Raw genomic sequence first — 19637 nt, forward strand, 5'->3', positions numbered from 1 at the left:
AAATCAGAAGCTGCTTTAAATTTAATTGATTACTTAAAAAGTTGGGATAGCTTTATGATTCGCTCAAGCGTTTTTTTCATTTGTGAAATGAATGGTGTCTGTTAAGCCTTAAAAAAATACTATTGAAATGGAATTTTTTTAGTAGAATGGCCATGGAAAGATGTAGTGGGATTTTTATTGCTTTAATAATCTGTCTTCAAGATGGTAACACTAATGACTGTGTGGAAAAGGATCATCTTTCTAAGCTGACTCATTTTGCTAAAATAGTAACAGCAACCACTCTTGTATCTGGAATATCGCTTTTTAAATGCTTGAATGAGTCTCCTTTTTAAGAAAATAACGAAAACAGTCTGGGTGCGGTGGCTCACGTCTGTAATCCCAGCACTTTGGGAGGTTGAGGTGGACAGATCACTGAAGGTCAAGAGATCGAGACCAGCCTGGCCAACATGGTGAAACCCTGTCTCTACTAAAAATACCAAAATTACCCGGGCGTGGTGGTGCGCACCTGTATTCTCAACTGCTCAGGAGGCTGAGGCAGGAGAATCGCTTGAACCTAGGAGGCAGAGGCTGCAGTGAGCTGAGATCATGCCACTTCACTCCAGCCTGGGCAACAGAGCAAGATTCCGTCTCAAAAAAAAAAAAAGCAAATAGCATTTCTGGCAGAATATTTGTCCCCTGGATTCCCTAGAGATGGGTGGTCATTGTCTTGGGGAAGAAAGAAATGAATGTGTTAAATCTATGCCAAAGGCTCTAACACTTTCAACATTTTGCATAATTGCACCCAATAAAGATATTTACAAGGAAGTAATAACTTGAAGTTAATTACTTTGTGATGTAGTAGGAAAAAAAACACTGAACCAGGGACTTGAGAGACCTTGGTAGTAACTTGCCATAAGCTGGCAGTGTTGCCTTGTCAGGTATCTTTTTTTTTTTTTTTTTTTTAAAGACGGAGTCTGGCTGTGTTGCCCAGGCTGGAGTGCAATGACGCAATCTCGGCTCACCGCAACTTCTGCCTCCTGGGTTCAAGAGATTCTCGTGCCTCAGCCTCCTGAATAGCTGGGGCTACAGGTGCCCTCCACCATAACTGGCTAAGTTCTGTATTTTTAGAGACACTGGGTTTTGCCATGATGGCCAGGCTGGTCTTGAACTCCTGTCCTCAAGTGATCTGCCCGCCTTGGCCTCCCAAAGTTCTGGGATTGCAAGCATGAGTCACCACACCCAACCCTTGGCAGGTATCTTTATCTTCTTGACTCTTATTTTGTCATTTGTAAAATAAGAGAGGACTGCTAGCTGGATGAAAGCCCAGAGTGACAACCTCTCCTTATATCTGAAACTAAAATTTTAAAGTCCCAGAATTTACTGTTATTATCATATATCCTCAGGGCTGAGAAAGAACTGACACCAGCTTTGTTTACCAGGTGGTACAGTCTTGTGACTGCTCCGAAAATACCCTTCTCAGCCCTCTATCAAGAATCAGTGTGGGCTTCATGAAGGGTGTGGTTCCTTACAGCCTTGTGGTGCTTAATGTTACTGGTTTGGGATGTGGAATAATATTGTTATGCTGCTGTGTGTCTCCACAATGAAGAGTTCAAGTTTTTTGGGTTTTTTTGTTTTTTTTTTGAAGGAGAATTTTTATTAAGTACAGAAACTCAGCAGTGTATATTTAACACAGTTTAGTGGCAAGTTCTTTGACCTCTGCCTTTTACCACTTGGCAATGTAAGCTGCAGATTTATGACCCCAGACATTGCCTCCCGGGTGACAGTGATCTCAGCATACCCATCATTGTAACTGGTCCTGGTAGTTTCCACCAGCTTAGCCAGAGCTCCTTTGTCTTCCCAGTTAACCTGTATGCAGGCAACACTGGTGCCGGTCTCCCTGTGGACTAGACGTCCCAGTCTGGCCGTTCCTGTATGACGTAGTAGGGAACCCCCTCTCATGAGACAGGGCAGATGGCAAGACAGCCTGCTGGAAAGGATCCATGTTGTGTGCAGTCACCACCAGTTGAGCCACCTTATTCTCCCACAAGGTAGTGACAGTGTTAACCGCTGCTCCAAGGACAGGTGGTCTCCAGTGGGGACCTCCCCTTTGCCAGCAGCTTTCTTCTCAGCCCAGGCCAGCAGCCATTGCTTCTTCTCTTGCTCTGTCTCTGGTCAGTACCTGTGGGCCAGCCTAGGCAGCTGAGTGCTGTTTTGCTGCCCAAGGCCTGGACGAACTGGTTCCTCATGAAGGAACTTTCAGCCATGTTTAGAGGACAGCCCTTTGTCACCGCAGCTGGATGTAGTGGGGCCGCTTGACAAAGGTGAGGTCTCTTGGGGTTGGATGTCCTGCAAGTGCCAACATTCTTGGGTCTCTCTCAGGTGATTCATCACCTTGGCTGCCTGCTTCTTCACAACAGGGCCTGAGGCCACCATCTCCAGCTGCCCAAGATACCAACAGAGTCTAACGTTTAAAGAAGAAGAAAATGAAATTAAGGAAAGCAGCTTTCTTAATTTACTGTGTAACTTCGGTCAGCCGCTGGCTGGCTCACTAATGCTTAGAACTAACTGTGGTTTTGAATCACTGTCGTAATGTTTGGTTTTATTTTCTGTGTCCCTCATGAAGGCTTCATATACTCCAAGATAGTCCCGCTTATGAGATCTTACCGGTGCTTCCAAAGACAATCTGTCTGTTCATTGTGTATTCTTTGGTGGTGCTTGTAGTCTGTTAAGGTGAAAGGGGGTGCCAGGTCCAGGCTCCTTGTTGAACTAGATCTATTGTACAACCCATTTACTCTGCTGTTGACAAGAAGAAGGAAGACAGGGCCCTCTCTGCCTCACATGATGAGCTGTTAGCCCTGGAAGACAGACAGACTTTTCCTATTACTCAAGTGGGCATCTGTTAGATCCCATGTGAGCACTTTGTCTTCCTGTCCATTGAGGGTCTCATAAAAGCTTTGGCATCCCACTATAGAACGGTGTGCACAGTGGACACTCAGAAAGAATGGAGGTGTATTATCAGCTCTCTCATTGGTTACAGTATGGGAAAAAGGAAAAGGAAGTAATTTTGTTTACCTTGAACCTGAGTACTGTGATAGCAATAAACTACCAAGTAAAGAAACAACACATGCATTTAAGCTTTGGCAACTGTTTACTTATCAAGCACTAATGGTTCTTATATATATGTATAAATGACATTTTATATGTTACTAATAATAGTTTAAGGTTCTAATAGTCCTACCACAACTCCACTGTAGCCGATGAGAGGAGTCAGGGAGACTGGTTGGTTGGTTGGTCATGATGCTAGTGAAGTGGAGAGCTCTGAGCTGGTTTGCCTATATAAATGACAGAGAAGACACTTGCTTGTGAAACCAAATGACCAAGTGGGTGCCTGAGTGTAGGGGCCTTGGCACAAGATGATCCTGAGGGTTGAAAATAGGGTGGCTGAGAAGAGAGTGTTGCTATTAGCCCAAGTAAGAGGCCCATGGAGGAGCATGTATCTGGGCACATTGATTTGGAGATGTGGACAGGCCATCTACCACATGAGATCATGAACCCCCGTAGCCTAGGCAACTTGACGGGCTTCTTAACCAGCCCCTCACAGGTGACTTCCAGGAAACACACGTCTGGCTATGGCCCTGCAGATGTGGACATGGAGGTCCTTTGCGTAGAGCAGATTGTTGGAGCTCTCTGAGATGGCAAAGAGGGAATTTGAAAAGAGAAAAGAGACAGCCAAGTATAGAAAATTGCAAAACAGGAAGAAGAGGAGGTAATAATGGATCAATTAGGAAGGTTGAAAAAGATTTCAAGGAATGTAAAAGAACCAGAGAAATACTCCACCCAGGAAGCCAAAGAAGCATTTGCCATATAGGGATTGAAAGGGATGAGGCCTGGAAAGGAACCATTCAATAATGTCATTTCTGAACAATGAGAGAAAGAGAAAGAATCGATTCTCCAATAAATGGTGTCTAATAGTTGGCCATTTGGGAAAACGTAGATCCCAGACCATATGTAAACATAACATATAAATGTAAAAAATCAAGATGAAATTATAGACAAATTTTTATAACTTGGGGTCGAGAATGTTTTATAAGCTAGGAAGCTAAAAGGGAAAAACAGATATTTGGGTACATAAATATTAACACCTTTTTGCATCTCAAGACACCACAGAGAAAGTTAAAAAAAAAAAAAAAACAACTGGTGGTGTACTGGGACAAAATATAAACAAAGCATGATAGAAAAAAGGTTACTACCTTTTAGTGTAAGATAAATTTCTGTAACCAGAAAGGAGAAGTAACAGAATAAAAGAGCAGGTATACTTTGTTCTCCAAGGACAAAATATAAAATGACAATGAAAATGTTTGCTAATAAAAAAATACAATAAGGAAATGGCAGTGTTTGCCTGTCAGACTAGTAAAAATTAAAATCCATTTTAACATCCACTACTGATGAGGCATGGACACTTAGGCAGACATTGTCACTGGGCACCTAAGTTGTTCAGTCCTCTTTGAGAATATTTGGTCCAGATTTATTGAATTTTTGAGTGTATGTATACTTTGATTTAGCAGTCTCATGTCTAAGAATATATCATATAGAAATCATACCATGAGAATACCAGATTTATCTAAAAGGGGTTTATTACATCATTAACAATCACAGAACATAAAGAATAACCTAAATATCAGTGAGAAAATGGTTAAATGTGTGTGCATCCATAGAATGAAATATTAGGCAGCCATTTTTAAAAAGAGGTAAATCTGGGTGTTTTACTCTGAAAAGAATTCCATGATAAATTGCTATGTGAAGAGGGAGAATGAATCATAGCCCAATATTAGCCCGATCCCATTTATCACTATATAATAATAACCCCTATGTGTATTTGAACATGTAAATAGGTATGTCTCTATACACCCATGAAAATGTTGGGAAGGACATATACCAACAGGGTAGAGGCAGGGATGGAGAGGCAACGAGAAAGACAGAAACATTCATTGATGACCTATGAAAGAGCAGGGATGGGGATGGGAATCAATGGGGTGGGAAAGTGGTGAGCTGTGAGTATGGGGTACTCGGGATTAATGATTAGGAAGATGGAGATGTAGCTTAAGAGGCAGACAGGGTGACACATAAGGTTTTGTTGGCTAGGATAGGAGAAATTTGAGTCTAGCTGTATGCCGAAGGGAAAAAATACAAAAAACAAAAACCAATAATTGAAAGAGCACAGTAGTAGTGGAGGCAGTGAGAAATGGAATCAAGACAGGGCGATCCTCCTTTCTCTGGGGTTGCAGAGACTGAATGAAGTTAGCAGAAACTTTACCAGGAGCTACAAGCAGATGGACCCTATGAGGGATAGGCAAGGCCAGAGGCAGAGAGTAGGGATGCAAATGGTGCTGTCAGAAATGGAAAAAAAAAAAAAAAAAAAGGAAGACATTGGAAACTACTCTTGAATTGATTTAAGTGGGGAAAGATGGAAGACATTGAGGAAGGAAAAGACGTAAGACGTAAGTTCAGAGCCAGCTGAGATCAAGTATTCATTTGTAATGAAGCAAGTTGCCATTTCCTGAGTGTCCAGCAGCCCAGGGGAGGAGAAGGAATCCCGTGGGTTTGGGTCAGAATTAGAGGAGTTCCAGACTTAGTGACATTTAAAGAGCTGCCCAGGGGTCCCAAGCTGGGCCAGGAAAGCCCAAGCGATGCTGACAGCCTGAGAGAATATAAAGAACTGAATGTCTTCATAAGAGTTTTTTAAAAAATAAAGGCAGATACCCCAGGGGTAAGGAAATGACAGAAGTGGCAAAAGAGCAAGTTGGAACCGCAAGGGGGGTTGTCCTAGTTCCTTGCAGAAGAAATTCAGGCTCTAAGGGCCAAGGTGTAACCAAGGTGATGGGTGAGTATCGTGCTATTGGTTTGTCTCAGGAGACTCTTAAGTCCCATGAGGGCAGGAATTACGCATCTCGCCTTCTTTACATCAGGGCTGAGTGCAGTCCCTGGCACATAAGAGACACACAGCAAACATTGGAGGGAACCAGCAGCTAGGGTAGGGTGGAAACTAAGGTCTTGGTGTTGAGGCATTCAGGCATCTCTAAGGTGAGGATGCTGGACAGGCTTCACTGTTAGTCACTGAGGGAAATCACAGGAGACCCAGGTAAAGAGAAGTACAGAGACTTGTATTAAAATGATCAAGAATTCTGGGAAAACGTCTGGTTTTAGTTGATATTAATTTGTGTCCCTTACAAAAAAACAGTTCATATAAAAAGCCCTCAAGAACCAGGTAGACCTTTTAGGTTTGTTAGTTTTCATTGACATAATTTATAGTGACCCATTTATATTTCTCCAAGTCGCAATTCCCTAAGAAGATGGCTCCTCATAGCCAAGGGAAGGATGAGAGCTACATACACTCGCTCTTTGTCCTGGAAAACCTGGGATTTGCAAGTCAATTTCATAATAAAATCTAGATCAAATGTCTCCAGTCAAGCTGGTGCCCACTAGCAAATGACAGACTCTCCTACTGATAAAAAAAAAAAAAAAAAAAAAAAGTTCCCAGTCTCTTCACATACTCATTTCTTCATGGTTTTTTTCTTCTTTTTTTTTTTTTTTTTTTTTTTTTTTTTTGAGACAGAGTTTCGCTTAGCCTGGAGTGCAATGGCCAGATCTCTGCTCACCGCAACCCCCACCTCCCGGATTCAGGCAATTCTCCTGCCTCAGTCTCCTGAAGTAGCTGGGATTACAGGTGCCCACCACCACGCCCAGCTAATTTTTTTGTATTTTTAGTTGAGATGGTGTTTCCCCATGTTGGCCAGCTTGGTCTTGAACTCCTGACCTCAGGTGATGCTCCTGCCTTGTCCTCCCGAAGTGCGGGGATTACAGGTGTGAGCCACCCCGCCCGGCCTTTTCTTCATGTTTTGTTGTTATGGTTTTTTTTGGAGACAGAGCCTCACTCTGTCACCCAGGCTGGAGTGCAGTGGCACCATCTCAGCTCACTGCAACCACCGCCTCCCGGGATCAAGCTATTCTTCTGCCTCAGCCTCCTGAGTAGCTGAGATTACAGGCACGCGCCACCACACCCAGCTAATGTTTGTGTTTTTAGTAGGGACAGCGTTTTGCCATGTCATGTTGTCTAGGCTGGTCTCGCTGGGGGTAGTTGGAGGGAATTTGATTTTTTGAACTTCAGGTTTTATCGTGAGATTTCAGCAGTTCAATCACATATGCAGGCTCCACTTCTAATTCTCGTTCTCTTGCTATTTCCACCACATATGCAGTGACTTCCTCCATTGAAGTCTTGAACCCTTCGGAATCATCCGTGAGCGTTACAATCACTTCTTTCAAACTCCTATTAATGCGGATATTCTGACCTCCTCCCTTGAATCATGAATGTTCTTCATGGTATCTAGAATGGTGAATCCTTTCTAGAAGGTTTTCAATTTACTTTACCCAGATCCATCAGAGGAATGTATGTCAACTATAGCCTTATTTGCTTTATTGTGGTTGTCTGGAACCAAAAACTCAGTATATCTCCGAGGTATGCCTGTATGTTTATTTCAAGACTAAAATACAGAAACTTCCTGTAAGGAGTCTTCTTGCCCACAATTAAGTCATCTTCACAGTGTTCTTTCATTTTGGACTGCATTCAAAATATTGTTTTTAACATTAGGACCACGCCAACTTAAAGCTTGGATATATTTCTGCAACTACGGGGATAATGGGAACTTTGTGCTTTCAGTGGCATTCTCCAAGGATGCCTTTGTCCTGGAGTCAGATAAGTGAGTTGCAGGCTGGCTTTCAGGTACTAGAAATCTTACAGGTGGTAGCAAGAAAAGTGAGATGGGAGGAGGAAGTTGAATTGTCATGAAGCATCAAGAGATAGAGCACTTTGGGAATGATGGAGGGTCTGAGAGTCAGTAAGCCGGGATGAAGAGTGTATCAGTCCAGCTGGCTGCGTGAAGACCAAGGTACATGAGAAGGGGTCAGCCTGGGGAGAATTGAGCTGCACCTGGATTTGAAACTAGATGAGAAGCTGGGGGTAGTTGGAGGGAATTTGAGTTTTTGAACAGATGATTCAGTGAAGGTAGCCTCATGTGAGATGGTTTGCTCGCTCGCTCATTGATGCTGTTGCCTCTGTGGGTATAGTGCTCTGAATTCTAACTCTTGAGTTGAAGGCTATGTATTTTAGCTCACTAATCCCAGCCAGTCCCTTGGAACTTGTTCCTCTTACTCCGTGTTTACTTGTACCTACCCACACAGTTACATTCTATTGGTGGCTGCTAACTGGCACTAAATAACTTTAAATAAAACTGTATTCCCTCTGATAATTTTGAACTCTGAAGAGTATTCTCCATGATTCCTCAGATGCCAAATTTAAATGTATCTCTCAGTATTTCTCTGCAGAGTCCGAAACAAATGCTTTTTATATTACTGTTTCTTGGCAGGTTTCAGAAAACTACCAGATTGCAGGCATTTATCACGGTCCTCTAACTCCTATCTCTAAATCTGCATCCCTGCCCATTCTGCCCCTCCACACACCTCCCCCACCCCCATGGTTATTTCTATGGACTTTGTGGCAACTTTGCGCAACAGAACTGCTACCTTAAAAAGTTATGGATAAAATATGGCTCCAGGTCACATGAAGTGTAAAGGCTTATGCCCATGACTGGAACATAAGGTCAACAAGATGATTCCAAACTGGGGCACTCTCCAGGGGTTGTTTGGGGGTAAAAACACCATGTTTACACAAAGAGAAAGCTATTCACAGCTTTCTTTCGGGGAAAAAAAGCATTATCAGCTTTTTGTGGCTTATTTATTCTATGGCTTATCAGTTGACTAACTTTTAATGTTTCCTTCCTTGTGCCTTTTTTTTTAAATCCTTTATCCAAAAGGATATGGAGATGTTGACTTTGAACTTGCCAGAGGTAGCCCAGATTCTAGAAGGCTTTATGAACCTTTATCAATAGTGGAGAGAAGGGTCTTTGTTTAACCAGGAATAATAGGATTTCTATGTTTTTCCTCATCAGTTTTCTAAGCTAATAAGTTTTGTTGCTGCTAGCATTTGTTTAGTAGTTCAGCATAGAAAAATGACGTCGAGCATCTTAACATTTAGAGAGGAAGTTGAATATGAAATTTGTTTTCTGGAATGTAAGCCTCACTAGATTGAGTTGCTGGGCAGGATGGCAAATCTGCCCCTCCCAGCACTGAGAGGGATGAGAAGGAGCAGAGAATGGAAAGCCTGTTTTCTGTGTGCCTCTGGAAGGCCCGGAGAGGTGGGCACAACGGCCACATGTGGGGATGCAGAATTGAGGCTGGGAGAGGATAAATGATATGTGAAGGGCATCCTGCAAGACAGTTGTGGAATAAGAATTCCAGTGCAGGTCTCCCTGTTTTCAAATGCAGGCTCTTTAAACTGCTTTACATTCTCTCCATAAAAACTGAAAGATGCTTCACCAAATAGCCCTTTAGAGGAGCTAGGTTTTCATTGTGCTACTGTACATCATAAAGAGAGAATTTACTATCTTTCCCATTTAAAAGCATGCAGTATTTACTAAGTAATGCTAAATCTTATACTCTGCTTTCTTATGTTCTAGATTTTCTACCTTAGCAAGGATGGTACGAAGATTCCAATGTTCATTGTGCATAAAAAAGGCATAAAATTGGATGGCTCTCATCCCGCTTTCTTATATGGCTATGGCGGCTTCAACATATCCATCACACCCAACTACAGGTGAGCTCAGAACACACTCAGAGTGCTAGTCTTTGATCTTTTCCATATAGTGGAAACAAACCAGAGTGCTCTACTAAATCAACTTTCTAAAATACATTACTGGCCAGGCATGGTGGTTCACACCTATAATGGGAGGCTAAGGCGGGCAGATCACCTAAGGTCAGGAGTTCAAGACCAGCCGGGCCAACGTAGTGAAACCCTGTATCTACTAAAGATACCAAAAATATTAGCTGGATGTGGTGGCGGATCCCTGTAATCCCAGCTACTCAGGAGGCTAAGGCAGGAGAATCATCACTTGAACCCAGGAGGCAGAGGTTGCAGTGAGCCAAGATCACACCACTGCACTCCAGCCTGGGCAACAAGAACGAAACTCCATCTCAAATAAAATACAGTTCTGCAAAATTCTTGCTGCTTGTTTTCATAGATGGGCAGGATTATGTGTTAATTATCTGAATTTTTGACCAGGAATTGAAGAATCATTTACAAGCTAATTTTGAAAAACAACCAAAAATGTCCTCAGTGTAATAGGTTGTTTGGGAACTGGATGGGGAGGCTATGGCTGCATGACTACAGAAGATTAGTATTAATCGAGGTCTTAAAGGAAGCTCCTTTCTTCAGTGTTTGTCATTTGCTGCCACCACACTACCTTCAGTATTCCCTTCAGAGGGAATGATTTCTTAGCTGATGATATTTTTCAACAGCAGAGTCTTAAAATAGACTGTCTTAACGTTCAGCCATAAATGTTTTCTGTGTACTCTGTTACATCATCTATTTTAGACTGTTGTGTGCTGTTTCTGTGATTATTTCCCAGATAACTACGTTCAGGGAGAAAATTCTACATTTATATGTTTGCGATTGTTGGTATAAATATCTTCTGTTATTTGCAAACTTGATTTTAATATCCCATTGCTAGTATAAAATGGAATTTGCTTTGAGCACTTTTAATAAAAACAAGGAGGTTCCCACCAGCAAGACTAGCTTTGAGCCAACTTCTAAATAGAACCCCATATGAAATCTGATTCACAGATTCATCCAGGATCTTTTCTGTTTGGGAAGAGATTCATGGACTGGTGACTACTAGGACATAAATTCAGAATAGATTCAACCATCTGTCCCGAAGTTGAATACAAGAACACTGGTACTTTGTTTTGAGCACTCAATATCTGTAGAAGCTCATTATTTTAGATTTAATGAAGTATGAAATATGATGCCTGCCCTCAAGTGATTTATAATGAAATTGTGGACCTCAAATAACTGGCTGAAGAGTTAGCATTTATCCTTTTGTTAGCAAGGAGCTGATGGGAGGCTTTGTGTACAATCACGATGTAGAGCAGTATTTTCGAAAGATATATGTGGCATCATCATATGAGCAAATGAAGGGAAACTAGTTAGAAAAGTGTCATAACGGTTGCTGTTCATTCATTCTACACTGACAGCTCCATATACCAGGCAACATTCCAGATATGGGGACTTCCCATCTCTTTCCAGTTTCCCAGGCAACAAGATTTGTTAGGATTGTAATAACAAATATGTAATATTAACATATTGATATCTGTGTGTTAGTATTACATGCCATGTTATTCTCTGACATTATTAGTCTAAGAATGCAAGCCTCAGGTAGAGCAACCTTGCCCCTTGAAAAAAAAATAAAAACGACGATAAATGTTGGGGTGTATTATATTAACCTAATCCTTATATCACTCGAAGTATTAAAATGCAGGCTTCAGTTTTACCTCACAGCGATGCTCGAGTTTGGGGCAGTGAATGCGTGCTTCATCAGTGGACAATGAGTCACCTCGAGCCCCATTCCCTGGGTCCCAGCAGGTGGGCCAGGATCAAGACAACACTGATTCCCAAGTGGATCTACTGTAGCTAAAACCACTTGTCTTTGTTCATTTGGGCAACAAGCATTTATTAAGCCTGCCCCGTTGGGATTCAAGAGATGAGTCCTGGGGCCATTTTCATCCCAGAACCCAGTGCATTTAATAATAGTCTCAGGAGAGACCATCAGAGATGCATGAAAATCTTGAAGAGAGGACCAAGTGATCAGACATCAGTTTGGCTAATAAGGTGTGGTTGGATGGCCTGATACATCTACCCTAACTCATCTGACCTTTCCTGTTCATCCTCAATACGCAGGAAATTAGCATTCAAACCATTGAGAGCCTTCAGTATATAGAAGCCCATGGTTTCCCCAGTTACTAAAAGAGTGACACAGTTCTCCGAAATAGTTCTCAAAGCACAGTTAATTTTAATTAACAGCATGTCACTCAGTACTTTTAGGGTCACCATGGAAAGAGAAGAGGGAAACAAAATCCAAATTTTCCAAAGGACTGAATGCTGTTTCCTAGAGGGTTTGTGCTGTAGTTTCTTCTGCTTATCTTTAGAAAATATTCTCCAGCCCTGATAACTCTATTCCTGATCTCCTTTACCTCTTGCACACCCTGTGTTGGCTAATTTACCATAGAAATTTCTGTAGAACTGGAAAACATGTTTAAAAATCCATGTTCCAGAAAAAGCTTTTTCTTTTTTCCAACTTAAACAGTTTAGAGAAAGTTAACTCAAAAAATGATAAAAAGGACTATTATCAGGTCCTCCTGTGAGCCCAGCACCATTCACGCCTGGGCTGGCAGTGTTTTGTTTTTTTCTCTGTTTATATTATGAATTGTGTAGTGAAATATTTATCAATGTAGAAAAAGAAGACACTGAATGCTCATGAAAACATATTAGCTTTGCCTGAGCGCAGTGGTTCACGCCTGTAATGCCAGCACTTTGGGAGGCCAGAGCGGGCGGATCACTTGAGGTCAGGAATTCAAGACCAGCCTGGCCAACTTGGCAAAACCCCGTCTCTACTAAAAATACAAAAATTAGCCAGGCATGGTGTCATACACCTATAATTCCAGCTACTCAGGAGGCTGAGGCTGGAGGATCACTTGAGTCTGGAAGATGGAGGTTGCAGTGAGTCATGTTTGTGTCACTGCACTCCAGCCTGGGTGACAGAGTGAGACTCTGTCTCAAAAAATATGTATATATATTAGCTTTGCAATTAAGTATTAATAGGAAGTTACATATTTTTCACTTTAATCAAGCAATAAAAGAAATGTCAAGCTGCTATTTTGATGATATTACTCAGAGTGTTGTTGGGCACTTTTTTGAGATGGAGAGAGAGCATGGTCTTCACTAGGCAGTTAATGGAAGGTTAACTGTTTCTACTGCTTCTCAGTGTTTCCAGGCTTATTTTCGTGAGACACATGGGCGGTATCCTGGCAGTGGCCAACATCAGAGGAGGCGGCGAATATGGAGAGACGTGGCATAAAGGTGAGGTGTTTTCTCTACGGAAACACAAGTCTGACATAATCAAAGCTAAGGTTGTGCTCATCCTTCCTGTTTGAATGAGCTGAGGGGGTTAGAAGCAGGAAAGCTTTCTGGCTAGATGAATGAAAAACAAGGATATTATCAGACACATTTAGGCACCAACCCCCCTTAAAAACAACTCACTCTTTTCAGATTTTATTTTCTTTTGTTACAATAAATAGACGAAGTACATATTTTTCAGAAGCATTCCCTGTTATTTTGGGGCTTAACTCATAGGTTGTGTTTTTAATTATCACTGTCAGGAGTGAATCTTGGAGAGCTTTTTGGTATTTATTCTGTCTCCTGTTAGCCTTGTTTTTATAGTTTAGCATGAGTTGACTGTCTTGAAACAGAAGTCAAGGCAGGTCATTTTCTCTTAAGAGAAAGGAGCAATCTTGGAGCTTTCTGTTCCCAGTGTGGGCATCCTCCTGCTGGATTTCTCAGATCCTCCCGGCATTGCTGAGAAATCGCATCCTCCTAGCATTGCTGCTGTGACTCTATTGTGCGTGAGTTTTAGACATAAAAACAGTGATTTTTCTTTTCTAGTTTTATTCCATCTCCATTCTCTGGCCTCCTGAAGCATGTATTGTAGCTGATTGACTAATACCCAACTTTATACCCCAGATGGTCACAATTTTTTTGAATGATCGTATTTTAAAACCACATCTCTTCCACTTCTTTGTATGTGGAGCGCCCCTCACCCAGGCTTTTGTGTATCTGAAATTGAATTCATAGACTTACCAGTGGTCTGAAGAGGTTCTTCACTTGTCTTGGTCCTGTGTCTTTAGGGGAGGGAGGACACGGGAAAGCACTTTCACCTCCACCAGCTCTGTGCTTCCCCCAATCTTGACACCAGCATGGCCCCCAGTGCTTGGGGTTGGTCAGCAGCTCTACGTGAGAGGGATCTCCTCAGTATCAGAGACCACCCTTCAGATATCTGTACCTCCCTTCTGTTTCCTACGCCCTCCCAAACCTGAGGCTCCGGAATTTTTTTGCATCAAATCAAATCAGCAAACATGATTGGATAAACCTATAAAGAGATTCCCATAAGAACCTGTTAGGAAGGCCGGGCGCGGTGGCTCAAGCCTGTAATCCCAGCACTTTGGGAGGCCGAGACGGGAGGATCACAAGGTCAGGAGATCGAGACCATCCTGGCGAACACGGTGAAACCCCATCTCTACTAAAAAATACAAAAAACTAGCCGGGCGAGATGGCGGGCGCCTGTAATCCCAGTTACTTGGGAGGCTGAGGCAGGAGAATGGTGTAAACCCCGGAGGCGGAGCTTGCAGTGAGCTGAGATCCGGCCACTGCACTCCAGCCCGGGCGACAGAGCCAGACTCCCTCTCAAAAAAAAAAAAAAAGAACCTGTTAGGTACCGTATGCAGGAAAGGCTTAGGCCTGACCCCTGGGCATCCAACCTGCACCCCAGGGGCTGACAGCAGACTTCTCAAGTGCACCTTAGTGAAAGTGAGTGCCCCTGGCTGGCCATCTGGTCCACCATTGCCAGGTATCATCCCCAGAAACTACTGACTGTGACTATCTTTGAAACTGCAAAGAATTCATTGCATAATTTTGAGCTGATATTAGATTTTACACTAAAATCATACTGTGAAACTGATATTAAAAGATGAGTGATAAGAGGATAAAATTTCTGTATACCATATGTGTGATTTACATCCCAAATATGTGTGCTAATTCTGAACCCCTTGACTCACCTGATTTCTTAAGTTGTATGTAGTTTATGTACCATACCCCCTACTCATGGTCCCCTGATCCTGGGATCCTCTCCTGAAAGAACTGGATTCTTCTCCAGAAAACCCCTTTGGTCATCAGATGTCCACCATGCTCTGATAGGGAAGAGTAACTTTACTCCTGGTCTGCTCTCTCATTCTTTTATTAATTAGAACCAAGTTATTTTCCAGTCTTGGGACTAAGGCTAACAGTAGACTATGTTTAGACTGATTTATAAAGTTCCTCAAAATTTAGGCCATGATGAAAGGACCAGAAATAGACCTTTTCCAGTTATAGCCTAGGATATAACACTGGTAAATCTGAATTCCATTCTGTTAATTGACTTTAAAATTTAATGCTCTTTTTAAAATATAGTCATATACCCAAAATACTGTTATTCCTGGTAACTAAGTAATCCTAGCTATTCTAAATTCACTGGTAATTTCTTACTGAAATCTTAACATTTGTTTTGATATGAAAAACATTTCAGTAGCACTGCTTTGTCTTTAATTAAATTTCAGCAGAAGTGGTTAATCTCAAATATCTAATTAGATCTGTGTCTGGTCTTTGTTCATTTCAAAGGCAGTGATTTCAGACATCTGTTCCTTTGAGGACTTGCTTTTGACTTTTGGCCTTTACTTATAGATATTTCATGGCCCTGTAAATGTTTTTCCAAGTAATTTGTTTGGTTTAATACACTGGAATGATTTGCAGATGATAAAGCCCAGATTCTCTGGGGAAATGTTGAAGATCTTTCATTCTAGAATTGAGAAACCATAATGTGATGCTCTGCGGCAGCACTGCCTCACCACCCAATTCCTGCTGGTTCTTTCCATTAACAACCGAGAGCAAGACTGGGGAATTTCTTTCTCCCCATCCCTGACCATGTCAGACTCCTGCAGAGGTGGGGTGGGAAGCGTGCCTCTGCAGAGCACTTCCACCTCCATCTTTGCAGGGAGGGGAGGCATGAGCACTCCCACGGCCAGCTCCGACTCGGGTGCCGGGTGCAACCCAGAGGACTAAACACTGCTGCAGGTCTTGCTTTATACTTGTAAGTTCAGCTTCCCAAAATACAGGTTCCTTGTGATGCCATGCTGCTATCCTTTCATTATCATGCTTCTCTTAGAACCAACCATCTGTTCCCTTTGGGGCGTTTCCTGTTTAAGTTCTAGAGGCTTTTAGAAAAATACAGATCCACCATATGGATTAGCATTGTGGTATTGATGATATATTTCCACAGTGCATAACAGAACTTAAATTGAGGCTTTTTTTTAAATGCAGTGTTAACCCGTGGTTTTTAAGTTAATCAGTAGTTGAAACTGTGCCCTATCATTTGAATTCCCTTTAAACTGATTTTTATGTTTTGTTAATTAACTTTCTTCCACTTTGGCACATTGTAGGTGGTATCTTGGCGAACAAACAGAACTGCTTTGATGACTTTCAGTGCGCTGCTGAGTATCTGATCAAGGAAGGTTACACATCTCCCAAGAGGCTGACTATTAATGGAGGTTCAAATGGAGGCCTCTTAGTGGGTAAGTACTGGATTTTATTCATTGTACTTACTAGTTAGCCCTCTTGGGGTTTTCAGATACACCATCTGTAGGCAGCTCTTGATTTACTTGGTGGATAGGACCACAAAGTGGTATAAGGAGAGCAAAACCTATTTGTACCATTTGTATTTGGGCATCTGATAAATGACATACAAAGAGACCCTATTCTGCCTTGGGCAGGTCCTGAGATCTTGAACAAGTCCCTTAATCTCCCTTATCACTATGAAAGCAAGTGGGGATGGGAGGAGGGGATACAGGGTTTCCAGAAAGTCCTCAAGCTTTTCAACATTCACTTTGGGGAGTAACGCTCTATTACTGATGAGAATCCCCACGCCTCTGACAGATATCGGAGAGGCTGGGGAGCTTTGGAGCCTTTGGGCAGGTGATTTCTGATGGTTTCCTCCTATGCTCTGAGGATAAATGCAACCAGGGCTCTGGAAGCTTGTAAGTATTGCCTTGCTTTGTTTAATGATAGACTGCCTCCCTTTTCTTTCTACCTTGGGTTTTTAGCTGCTTGTGCAAATCAGAGACCTGACCTGTTTGGTTGTGTTATTGCCCAAGTTGGAGTAATGGACATGCTGAAGTTTCATAAATACACCATTGGCCATGCTTGGACCACTGATTATGGGTGCTCGGACAGCAAACAACACTTTGAATGGCTTGTCAAGTAAGGTTTTATTGACATATATATGTTGTTAGTGGTTTAATATAAAGTTGAACACAGTGACCACAGGATTAGTGCTTGAGCCTTGTCACCTTCAGTGCCTTGCATTTGCATATAATCTACTGGAGAAGACATAGGAATACCTACTTGTCTTTCTTGTTTTAATATAGTCTTTAACAAAAGCAACAAACTACAAAAATGTGGTAGGACAGAATTCTACAGATGGCCTCCCAAGATTCCTACCCTTGTTATTCAGACACTTATCTAGGTACTGCTTGCTGTGAGGGAGCAGGATATTAATCTGCTGCTCTTTGGAGTACCTGAGGGGTCCCAAATCATGCAAACCCTTAAAGGCTGAGCACATTCTCTGGCTGGAGTCAGGGATGCAGCAAAAAGGGAGGTCAAAGAAATTGGAAGCATATATAAAGGATTCAGCCTGCCATTGCCGGCTTTGACGATGGAGGAAGCGGGACCTCTAGAACTTTTGAGCAACCCCTAACCAACAGCCATCAAGGAAACAGGACCTAAGTCCCACAGCCGCACACAACTGAATTCTGCCAACATCCCAAGACTGCAAGTAGGTTTTTTCCAGAGTTTCCCCGTAAGAGTCCAACCAGCCAACACCTTGACTTTGACCTTGGGAGACCTAGAGCAGAGAACACAGCTAAGCCAACTGAGACTTACTTCATGCTGTTAAATTTGTGGTAATTTGTTACTGTAGCAATCAAAAGGTATTATTATACTTTCTATCCATATATGGGATCTCCTTTTCTAAGTTAAGCAAAGAATATATGCTCCTGAAATGGTAGGTCAAAAATAGGGGAAGAGAGTGTTGAGTATGGTGGCTCATACCTGTGATCCCAGCACTTTAGGAGGCCAAGATAGGCAGATCACTTGAGCTTAGGAGTTCAAGACCAGTCGTTCATGGGCAATGTGGTGAAACACTGTCTCTAAAAAATTAGCTGGGCATGGTGGTGCATGTCTGTAGTTCCAGCTACTCGGGAGGCTGAGATGGAAGGATGGCTTGAGCCTGGGAGACAGAGGTTGCAGTGAGCCAGGATCACACCACTGCATTCCAAGACCCTGTCTCAAAAAAAAAAAAAAAAAAAAAAAAAGGAATATATTCAAGTACAGTTAAACTTCTTTTATGCTCAATATAGCTACACGTTTGAAACATTATTGAAATCCTATACAACTTCCCTCGTATCCTGCAACCACTATGCTGATAACAATGAGTAAACAGACATTAAAACTTCTTTTTGACAGTAAGCGTGCCTATGATTTGCGTTGTTTCAGCAGCCCTGTGAGATTTCTTCTTACAGTCTTTCAAAGTTGGAGCCACATAAGTGACACAGCTCCCCAGTTTCCAGGAACCCTTGCCAGTCATGGCCTAAATGGTAATGCAAGCAGTCTGTGGTAGTCACTCACATACTAGTTAACTACAGTCCTCATTGCTAGTAAACTACCTACGTCCCTGTGCCATAAAACTCTACTGTTGCTCTCCAGCCTCACAAAGGCGTTTTTGCCTTCCAGATACTCTCCATTGCATAACGTGAAGTTACCGGAAGCAGATGACATCCAGTACCCGTCCATGCTGCTCCTCACTGCTGACCATGATGACCGTGTGGTCCCTCTTCACTCCCTGAAGTTCATCGCCACCCTTCAGTACATCGTGGGCCGCAGCAGGAAGCAAAGCAACCCCCTGCTTATCCACGTGGACACCAAGGCGGGCCATGGGGCAGGGAAGCCCACAGCCAAAGTGATAGAGGAAGTCTCAGACATGTTTGCGTTCATAGCGCGGTGCCTGAACATCGACTGGATTCCATAAACAGTTTCCTGCTTCCTCCTGGCAATGACAGAAAACCTCAAGGGCTTTCCCACGTTCAAACCGAGAAACCACTGGGCATAATGCTTCCCCACGGGAACATTATTCCTGCACTCACAGACTACAGTTGAACAGAACTGCTGTGGGAATTTTATCTTTTTTAGGCTTCTCCTTTTTAGCAAGCCCTTGACGTTTCTTTTTCCACCCAGTCTAGGCACACGTGGTTTTTTTTTTTTTTTTTTAAAAAGGCATGTTTGGATAAATAGCTAAATGGCAACAAACACATTGTGAATATTAGATTGCTGAATTAAGGATCATAGTCGGGCACACTTATATATAACACCTCAGCGAAATTTGCTTCTATATCCATAACCTCTATATCTTTAAATAAATGTGAGAAATGTTCTCATGGAGAAGACTTCTTTGCAACAATAATAAATGTTATTTAAGAATGACAGGCTTTACTTCCAGTTTCTTCATATTGAGGGGCCAACTCCAGAAGTGGAGTTTTCTGTGAGAATAAAGCGTTTCACCTTTCTGCAACAAGTTACTTTCCAAGCAGTGAAGTCATAGAATGTCTGTTAGCTTCGAAAAGAAGTTGTTCAGCCACTCCATCTCCCTTGTTAGAGGCGATGAAGCTGTCAGAGGGGGTTCACTGTCATAAACACTAACCACTTAGTTGGGTAAAAATCTGATCTGGGGATCTTTTGGTTTGGATGCCTCCTTTCAAAAATCACTGGACTGGAAAATTCAGATTATTCACCTATTTGTCTGTGTCTTGATTTGTTTACAAAGTATTCCTAGAAATCAGAGTTCCCCAAGGAACTC

The 19637-nt window shown here is 42.3% G+C and overlaps 1 protein-coding gene across 2 annotated transcripts in view; it reads left to right on the plus strand.

Moving 5' to 3' along the window:
• Positions 1 to 19264, plus strand: part of PREP (prolyl endopeptidase) — a 133677-nt gene extending 114413 nt beyond the window's left edge. For both annotated transcript variants that reach the window (XM_005552253.4, XM_045391289.2), the window contains exons 11-15: positions 9549 to 9685; positions 12909 to 13003; positions 16171 to 16302; positions 16831 to 16987; positions 18518 to 19264. In XM_005552253.4, coding sequence (XP_005552310.3) covers positions 9549 to 9685; positions 12909 to 13003; positions 16171 to 16302; positions 16831 to 16987; positions 18518 to 18812 — 816 coding nt within the window. In that variant the 3' untranslated portion in view covers positions 18813 to 19264. The remainder of the gene's footprint in view (positions 1 to 9548; positions 9686 to 12908; positions 13004 to 16170; positions 16303 to 16830; positions 16988 to 18517) is intronic.
• The last annotated feature ends 373 nt before the right edge of the window (positions 19265 to 19637 follow it).

This window comes from Macaca fascicularis, chromosome 4, assembly GCF_037993035.2.
Source record: "Macaca fascicularis isolate 582-1 chromosome 4, T2T-MFA8v1.1".
Lineage (NCBI taxonomy): Eukaryota > Metazoa > Chordata > Mammalia > Primates > Cercopithecidae > Macaca > Macaca fascicularis.